The following is a 9,996-nucleotide window of genomic DNA, read 5'->3' on the forward strand; positions in this document are numbered from 1 at the left end:
CTTTAGAGCCTTACTGTATTGGTTGAGAGACGACAATCCTGTTCCTACTTGGGTAAATCTAGAGAGGGAATCAGTCACGGCAAGCTCTCTCCCTCTGCTTTACTTTGCTCCCGGTTACCGTTTAATCAACCCATCACAACTTATACTTCTAATCCGGTTGTAACTCACACAATAAAAATCTGGAATCAGTGCAGGAGGTCGCTTGAAAGTAGAGAATTTTTATTGTCTGCTCCAGTATCAAATAACCATATGTTTGTTCCTTCACTCTGGACTCTGTTTTCAATACCTGGAGTTTAAAGGGAATAACCTCTCTGAATGATCTCTATATAAAGAATAAGTTCACCTCATTTGAACAGTTAGCACAGAAATTTGACATCCATAAGTCACAGTTCTTCASGTATTTACAACTGAGACATTTTGTAATGTCAAACTCTGGATGTTTTCCTCTGCGCCCCCCAATTTCTCTTATAGATGAGATTTTGATGTGTAAGTCTGTAACAAAACGCTCTGTGAGCAGAGTTTATTCTCTGCTCAGCTCATTTTCKGACTCCAATTTAGATTCTTTGAAGGGCAAGTGGGAGATGGACTTGGAGGAATCCATATCAGACACAGTTTGGCAAAAAATTATTCAAAATACATATTCGTCCTCAATATGTGTGAAACATTTTATAGTTCAATTCAAGGTAGTACATCGTCTACACTGGTGTTCCACGTCCCAAGTGCCAGCTTCTGCAGCCGAGTATCAGACCGCCAGGGTCCCCTCCTTCTGCCGCCGCCCATTACACATTGCACCCGACCCCTTTGGCCCTCCTACATGTGGTGAGCCCGTTGGAAGGGGGACCCACGTCTCCTCTTCGGGCTGAGCCCGGCCGGGCTCCGTGGGTGAAAGCCCGGCCACCAGGCGCTCTCCATCGTGCCCCACCTCCAGGCCTGGCTCCAGAGGGGGGGCCCCATGTAAAGCAGGTGCTGTACCGGTCCGTCGTGGTGAAGAGAGAGCTGAGTCAGAAAGCGAAGCTCTCGATTTACCGGTCAATCCACATTCCTACCCTCATCTATGGTCATGAGCTTTGGGTCATGACCGAAAGAACRTGGTCCCGGATACAAGCGGCCGAAATGGGTTTCCTCCACAGGGTGGCTGGGCTCTCCCTTAGAGATAGGGTGAGAAGCTCGACATCTGGGAGGGACTCAGAGTAGAGCCACTGCTCCTCCACGTCGAGAGGAGCCAGTTGAGGTGGCTCGGGCATCTGGTAAGGATGCCTCCTGGACGCCTCCCTGGTGAGGTATTCCGGGCAAGTCCCACCTGGAGGAGGCCCAGAGGAAGACCCAGGACACGCTGGAGGGACTATGTCTCTCGGCTGGCCTGGGAACGCCTTGGAGTTCCCGGTTAGAGCTGGAAGAAGTGGCTGGGGAGAGGGAGGTCTGGGCCTCCCTTGTGAAGCTGCTGCCCCCGCGACCCGACCCCAGATAGGCAGAAGAAAATGGATGGATGGATGGTGGTATTGAGTGACATTTCTTGTTCATGCAAACTCCAGTAGTTCATAATTTCCTATTGCATGAGTTGCATTCATTCAGGCACTTAAACTATTTATAGAACAAGCTTTTTTTGAACTCAGAACATGAATTATTTTTTAATTTTTGTGATTAAAAACATTGATTTAAATCTCATTTTTGAAGCTGTTCAGTGAATAACATTCAAACAAATAATGCATGTAGCAACTTCTGATCAATCCATATCATTTTCAGACTTAAAACAATGAACAGATATAATCCCTGCCAACTTCCAATTAAACCACACCTACTTCCGGTTTAGGCCCCATCCACTCTCGAGTACAGATACAGATAATTTAGATGGTTGAACAGATACAGATATGGAAAAAGATAGTGCTGTACTCCCTTATCCCTATTCAAAAGATTCATCATCCTTTTGTTTCTCTTTGTATATTTCTGTGTAGTTGGCTTTACGCATGAAACGTTTGGTGGCTCGCTCTCCAAGTTTTTCTGTTCTATCTTTCAGTGCCGGTTGTCATGTCTTAGTGGTTGTCCATGTCCGTCATTAGGGTTCCAGTCTCCAACTACATGGTGCCAGTCTACACCCAAAGCTTTCATCCAAGCTTGTTGGACCTCAGTACCATTTAAATGATATGAGAGTCTCAACCCTTCCATGTCTGCTATAAACTTAGCAATGTCTTCCCTGGTCGGGGTCACACCTTCCACTGCCTTTTTTATGTCCTTAGTAGTCCAAGTCCTATACACTAACATGGTTCTGTCATCGTTTCCAGCAGCGGTAGGGTTTGGAACTTCTATCATAGGGTAATTGTCAGCTAATTCAGGTGCAGTGGCCTCCTGACCCTCAGTTACCACATACCCAATTCCCCCGTGCATAGATTTGTCCCACTGTAAATGCTTTCCCACAAGTTTACATATTGTCTTGTCCTGTAAAATGGACCATGGGAACTTGATGCTACAGCTGGGTCACAATAAGCAGGGGGAGGAAGTGTATGTAAGTCTGGGTACAGCCGCTCTACACTGGCTGCTGCTTTTTCGTCTGACTGTCTGGCAGCTGGCTTCCTGCCAGCCTGTCACAGCAGCAACTAAAGGACCCATTGGTGGACACCATTGGTGATGGAGGCCATCAAGCTGAAGGAGAATTCCTTCAGGACTCATCTTTCCCGGAGGACTCCTGAAGCAGCTGAGGAGTACAGCATGTAGTTTAGATTTATAGCCTAAGTTCAAGTCTGACTCAAAACCCCAACACAAATTCGGGTCAAGTTTGGGCTGAAATTATATGCTTGCATTGCTGCCTTGTAGCCTTTGCTCTACAGCCACAAACCCACTCACAGCTGTGTTTGTCTCCACAAGAGCGGAAACATGCTGAGGCCTGTGTGAAATAAGGGACAGCATTTTATACAAGGATCAGATTTTTAGGGTTTTAAAGCCCAAAAAATGGGGATCACATTAAACCAACATACAAACATTTATTAAAAAATGTCAGGACTTCAGGCTCGGGCATCTAAACAGAGTTAAGTTGTCGCGTTGAATCAGGTTCAAACACAATGTCTTCCGGCTTGGATCTGGTCAAATTTTTTAGGCCTGATCTTAACTCCAGTAAAGCATGGCCAGATGGACTGCTGCTTTGGTGGCTGCGAGTGCAAAAACTCAGGCATGGGAGGAATTCAGGGAGGACATGGATGGGAACTTTTGGTTGGCATTGAGGAGGTTTTGGCAAATCGTTCAATGACTCAGAAGAGTGTGCCCTGTCCAAGGTTTGCATGGTTTGGGTGGGGAACTGCTGACTCAGACTGAGGATATTGTTGATCGGTGAAAGGAGCACTTTGAGGATCTCAATGCATCCACCATGTCCACCTCTGAGAAGGAAGAGTCAAAGGACTCGGGTGAAGACAAGTCCATTACTATGGCAAAGACCACCAAGGTAGTCAAAATGCTCCTCGGTGGAACCTGGTGTGGATAAGATTTGCCTCAAGATGCTGAAGTCTCTGGATTTTGTGGGGTTGCCATGGTTGACATGTCACTTCAACATCGCATGGAGGACTGGGACAACTCCTGTGGAGTGGCAGACAGAGGTTGTGGTTCCGATTTTTAAAAAGGAGGACTGGAGAGTTTCTTTTAACTATTGTGGGATCACACCTCTCTCCCTCCCAAAGAAAGTTTACTTCAGGGTGTTGGAAGGGAGGCTCCGATTGAATTTTGAACCTCAGATTCAAGAGGAGCAATGTGGCTTGGATATCAAGGCACAGTTGTGATGGGGAGGGTGTCTGGTTTGGGAACCACAGAGTCTCTGAGGTGGTTTGCAGCCTCGCATCAGAGACCTATTTGCCATGGCAGACTCTGCTAGGGGCCAATGATCCAGAAAACATAGTTCCCAAAATCACTGGGTACTCAAACCCCTCCACTAGATTAAGGTGGTGATTCTATGGAGGGGGTTCCTAAATGTTTTAACTGGCATACCATAGTTGGTATTGATATCCCTAAGGCCATCATCTCTTGGCAAAAATTGAATATCGTAATGTGAAATATGCTGGGGGTGGCAAGGTGGATCAGTTGGTAAAGCTGATGCCTCCCAGCAAAGATGTTGCCGAATCAAATCCCGGCCAGGGACCTTTCTGGATAGAGTTTGCATGTTCTCTCTGTTCATGTCTGAGTTTACTCCGGTTTAATCCCACACACCGAAAGCATGACTGTTAGGCTAATTGGCAACTGTGAAAAATTTCCCTAACTGTGAGGGAGATTTTTTTTCAGAGTCCACCCTGCTCGCCATTATGTTTCTAGATACATAATAGTAACGCAGGATGGAAAGACTAATAAATAGGACTTTATAAGTATATTAAAGTCTATGCAAGTGTAAATTTCTACTTTTGCTGATTATCTTTTTTAGATCTAACAAACTAGGCACATGCACATACACACCATAAAACATTTAACATTCTGGCCTAAACCTGTGACTTCATCTTATGGTTCACAACCGCCTCCCACAAAGAGACAGTATGGATATATTATACATTTCCTGAATCCTTAGAGTCTTGTGAGTATTGCAGTAATTGACTCTTCTGTCCCTGATTCCCTTGGGTGTCACAGAGCTAAAAGAAAATATTTAATTTGAGCAAAAACTGCGCAAAAATGTATTATTTGTGGTTTAAAGAGTTCTAATGTCCCCTGTGTTGATCACAGACACAAACAAGGGCTTAAATGAAAGCCCAGAGGGCCCCCTTTAAAATGATACCAAACACAATATTATGCAGCTTTGACCAATGTCCATATCATGAGCCTAAGCTAGCTGTCAAAAACAAGTTATCTTAATGGGTTATCAAACTTATTAGCTGATAGCTGTGATTTAGCTACCACTCTGGAAGAGCTATAATATCAAAATATCACCTACACACATGTACCTTTTCAAAAATTACGATGAAGCTTTCCCACCCTGAAATGGACCAAATTGTGAAATTTTGGCCTCTGGCCCATGGACTAACATGCCTGCAGAAAAAACAACACTGAAATTACAGTATATCTAGGTAACTTTTTTTTACATATTTGGACACTTCATGAATGTCATAATTTGAACATTGAAACTGTTTTAGACATCATGTTACTGTTAAAACAGCTCTTCCAACTCCTATCTTTACTTTTATTCTGTTGCCATGACTTGTAGTTATGCTAAAAAAAAAAAGAACACGGCATTTGGAGGAAATATTTATTTACACATTTTATTTTGTAGTCATTTCTAGTTCAAAATTGTAAAACAGCATTCAAGACAAAACAAATCAAAAAAGCTTAAAGTTTTTAAAATCACCTCCAAAAGTCTTTCCAGAAATCACCAACCTTACAGCTGATCTGAACCAGCTGTAAAAGAAAGCATAGATAAAAGGATTTAGCATTGAATTTGACAAGGTTAGCCAGTTGAGTGTTTCAATGGCAGCAATAGGTGTTGCATCATATGTTAAAGGCTGAAAGATGATGCAAAGAAAGTAAGGAGTCCAACACAAGAGAAAGACTCCTAATACAAAAGCAAGAGTTTTGGTAGCTTTTCTTTCCATCTTACTTACAACTGGACTGAACGTTTTGCTTTGGCAGGTTGCATTGTGGATAGCCTTAACTTGACTCTGTGCTACAAGAAAAATCTTTAAATAAATACTTAACATAATTATAACTGGGATATAGAAAGAGAAAATACACGCCAATGTTGTTGATATTAAAGCATTAATTAAACAGCTTCCCTCACACTTTCCTTGATTAAATCCTGCAATTATGACACCAATTCCAATTACAGAAGCAACACCCCAACATCCCAGAATCATTCCTTTAATAACCCTATCATTCATTGTACTTTTGTAGGTCAGAGGCTTACACACTGCATAATATCTGTCAATGGAAATACAACACAAGTTCAAAATAGAAGCTGTGCTCAGTGTAACATCAAAGCTGCCTCGCACTTTGCAAAACAAATCCTCATGATACCAGCATGAAGTTACAGTGATTGTCATGCTGAAAGGAAAGACTAAAACTCCGACAAGCAGGTCAGCCACAGCAAGAGAGAGGACGAGGTAGTTGTTAGGAGTGTGAAGCTGTTTGAAGTACGTTATTGAGGTTATAACAAGAAAGTTTCCACATATTGTGATAATAGACAGAGAGCCAAGGAAAACATACAGTAGCGCACACATAGAAGGGTTCTTTGTCATTGTAAAATATCCATCATGTGATTCATAACAGGGGTGAGTTACATAAAAAGATCTGTTGTCAGTCAGTTCTTGGTCCATTGTTGTAGATATCTGCAGCTTTGTTTTCCTACAAAATTGCAATAATCATAAAGCATTTCCAAACAATGTTATTTAAAATAACATTTTCTACTACATAAGTATCTGCAAAAAAGTTTACGCAGTAGAAAAAAGAAAACAGAAAACAGATTAGAATAGCTGAAAGAATCATATGCCACACAGCTTGTCGGTGGGATGAGGTGTGTCCTTCACTGAGATTTATCATGCCAGTGTGCAAACACCTTCTGTATAATATATTAGCAAAAAATGTGCCTAATTACCATATATGATACAAGCCTCTTCTCTCAAGTCAGGTGAGACACATTTCACTATTTTTGAATGTTGTTTTAAAATATATAAAATAAAAAAATGAAGGTTTTTTAACCAATTTAAGACGTTTCATCTGTGTTTCCATTTACCATGAAAATGCGCAAATTAGAATTTTGAAAATAAATTTGCTCAATGGAAACACGTCAATTTCAAAAAAACTACCATTTTTCAACAAAATGTTTTTGCGCTAGGATGAGGTGGTTTTTTTTGGCCATATCGAAATTGGTGTTTTTCGCAAAACTGCAATGGAAACACTTTTTTCGCATCACTGGAGTCACGTGATCAACAACCGGCTGTTTCTACTGACGAAAAAGACAACGAAGAAGACAACAGAAAGTAGAAGTAGTAGTAAAATCAACAAAGTTGTAAAAGAAAGTAGTAAACTCACCTACTAAAATTTCCCAAAAATGCAGCATATGTAGCCGCTCCCAAGTATAAGGGGCTTGTTGCTCGAAAGCCTCGATAAGACGCCGACGTCTCCTCTGATGATGAGCGCTAGTGTCATCGTAGCAATACGCTATGTGTTTACATCCATTGCCGCCATGTTTGTAATGACTTTTCACAAGAACAAACCTATTCATGCCTGACTTTAATAGCATTTCTTACTTAATGGAAACACTGCAATTGCAAAACGGTGTTTTTCCACATTAACAGAATATCAACAAAGTTTTGCGCACATTTGCAATGGAAACGCAGCTAGTGTCCTTTAATTTATTCAACAATCTAGTAATTTTCTTGAGTATCTAAAACACTAAAACATACTGAGATAATGCATGCAAAAAACAACTTTTATTTAGTCAAAACATTAAACATAATAGATGTAACAGAAAAGGTGAAATGAGAAAAGGGTGATAAATGCACCTTAGCTTAGATACAACATGTGTTACCTCTCATTACAGTGCACCAGTTCAAATTGATCAAAGAACAATAAATACATTACTTAATTTATTCACCCTTGAAGTTCATCAAATTGCAACAATTGAGGGAATAATCAGACTAATTACAAGGAATTTTCAGTCATTATATATTATAAACAAAGAAACTGAATTCATAAAATTGCATGACTAACCTTCAATTATACAGCATCTGGCAATATTTCAATGGCAGTACTTTGATCAACACAATATTTTTGGCAGTACTTTGATCAACACAAATGTAACTACACATCAGAAATCAATGAAAACTTTTTTTGTATAACTTACACAGCTTGTTCCTTTGCCTCCAATGGCTCATGGTCTGCCTGATAAAAATTCAGAGCATTCTGCAAGGAGTAGGGGTTCAAGCAGACAGGCTCAAGGCCTGGATGAAAGGTCATGCAGCGTGGATTCTCTGGCAGCTCTCCGCATCTATTCTGAACCTGTAGGAATATGTGTAATAAGGTGTTTCCGTAATAAATATCTAGTTGTGATTTCGTACTTTGAGTGATTATTGTAGAATACACAGTTTTTATTTACATACAGCATTAAGCTCTTTGCAGCAGACATTTTCCTGTTGTAGTGGTCACCTAGGTGTGGAATAAACGTTCCACCTGTCTTTGACATTGACCTCCGAAGGCCTTCTTTAAAGAACAGAACTCTGTTTGAATTATAGTCATAACATGTTTTCTTAAACAGTAAAGAGAAATTTTATTTCATTTTATTTTCTTTAATCAAGATAATAAACAAAATAATAATGTTCTTTATTTGTATTTTGATCATTANAGTGAGAACACTCTCAAAAAGTGCAAAAAACAACAAGTACAAATGAACTCCACTGTCCTTCAGCTAGCTTCTCAGCTAGCTCTCACACGTGTAAAGGCCCGCTAGCATTAGCTCCCATTAGCTTTCATGAACAAGTCCCGTTTTCRTACACAATAACAATTACAAAGCAAACTTCACGACTCATTAGTTGAGAGTCGATTCAAGAACCTTTTCAACTCTTCCCAGAAACAAATGTATATGTATAAAACACATTTTTACTGACCTGTGGTATGAGAAAGATGAGACACACACGTTRAGCTTCCTTCACATTCAACCTGAAGATTTATTCTTCTTGTGTGCTCAATCTTCTCTATGCCAACCAACGCGGCAGTGCCCCCTAGCGGTTGTGTGTGGAATTGCATAGGACTAACTAAAAAAAAATAAAAATTATGTTGGGATGCCTATTTCCTTACTTATTATTTTTATTTACTAAGAGCTCATTTTTCACCCCTCTACAGTTCCATTTGTCTTCAAATACTTTGCTACATGATGGGTCAAAGTACATAGTACAATGATAGTCACTCATTGGATTGCTCGCATTTGGAAGTTGTGCTTTAATGTATTTTTCCCATTTCTTAAAAGTTTCTGATATTGGTTTTGTTATGTTTCCCAGTCAATAAATATTTGCATATTCAGTCTGTGTACGCATTTGAAAATCTAATCCAGAACTGTCTACATAGACTCCTTGTGGAGAACASCATATTTTTGCTTTTAGTTTGCACAATGCATCTCTTCCYAATAAGTTTATAGGAGTTTGGTCTGATACTAAAATTGGCATTTTAATTTTAGTTTGATTTACTGTCAAAATTACTGGAGCCGTCAATTTGGTTCATTTGTTTTTTCCCCGAGAATCCCACTGTCCTGATATATTTGTCTGACATTTTGAGGTGTTCAGCGTGTTCTGACTTTACACAAGTGAATGACGCCCCTGTGTTAACTAATATTGGTATTGATTTTCCTTCTATTTTTACTTCAACCATTGGGTCAGTATCTGAATTTTGGGTTAAAATTGGTAGTTCACACCTCATAATGGGATCCTCTGGGCATCCCTAGAATCCTTGTTGTTTTGCAAATGGATTAACTGGCCCTCTGGGCCTACCCTGACTAAACCTCATCCCCCGGCCACGCCCCGTCCAGGCAGGGTTTTGGGCTGGATTTCCACATTGTTTCAGCCTGTGTCCCATTTGACCACATCCCCAACATGGTCCCAAAACTGTGCCTTTTTGTCTTCGCCAGTTTTGTAGGTAGGAGGGACCTCTCCCTCCACTAGGTCCACCTTGTTGTCCTGGGTAGACATTTATGACAGGTGCAGAAAGTCCCACTGGTACTGTTGTTTGGGAAGGCTGCATTTGTGTTCCATTATATCCAGCCATGTTGTTGGTGTTTGGCTGTATCACAGGAGCCCGAGTCTTTTCTTTTGTTTTGTTTTGCAGTTCACTGATGTGAAGCTGTGTCAGCTTCCTTTGTGCATTCAGGTCTGCGTCGTGCAGCTTTTTCATGTCCTTTTTATATTTCTCAACTGCATGGACCACATATTCACGGAACTCTGCATGGCTTTTTGTGTTCAGTGCTACCACATCCTCCAGTTTTTCTCGCACTGGGGTTGGCATTGCACTCACCAAGGCTGATCTGAACAAAGTTGTCATGACAGGACTTTCATT

At 40.8% G+C, this 9,996-nt stretch overlaps 2 protein-coding genes across 2 annotated transcripts; both read right to left on the bottom strand.

The window, feature by feature from the left end:
- Positions 1-5,276: 5,276 nt before the first annotated feature.
- Positions 5,277-6,394, bottom strand: LOC106530963 (trace amine-associated receptor 1-like). Its single transcript, XM_014026700.1, has one exon. It carries the CDS (start codon positions 6,267-6,269, stop codon positions 5,277-5,279), a length of 993 nt encoding a protein of 330 aa, XP_013882154.1. The 5' UTR covers positions 6,270-6,394.
- A 2,398-nt stretch (positions 6,395-8,792) lies between these two features.
- Positions 8,793-9,932, bottom strand: LOC106530969 (uncharacterized; the record flags this gene model as incomplete). The annotated part of the gene is given in 1 exon segment (XM_014026706.1): positions 8,793-9,932. A coding segment is annotated over 1 exon segment (69 nt), but the record flags the coding sequence as incomplete, so codon positions are not given.
- Between the last annotated feature and the right edge of the window lie 64 nt (positions 9,933-9,996).

This window comes from Austrofundulus limnaeus, unplaced genomic scaffold (genome assembly GCF_001266775.1).
Source record: "Austrofundulus limnaeus strain Quisiro unplaced genomic scaffold, Austrofundulus_limnaeus-1.0 Scaffold583, whole genome shotgun sequence".
NCBI classification, from domain to species: domain Eukaryota; kingdom Metazoa; phylum Chordata; class Actinopteri; order Cyprinodontiformes; family Rivulidae; genus Austrofundulus; species Austrofundulus limnaeus.

Coding starts and splice junctions, on each gene's coding strand:
- LOC106530963 (XM_014026700.1), bottom strand. CDS start 6,269: ATGGACCAAGAACTGACTGACAACAGATCTTTTTATGTAACTCACCCC.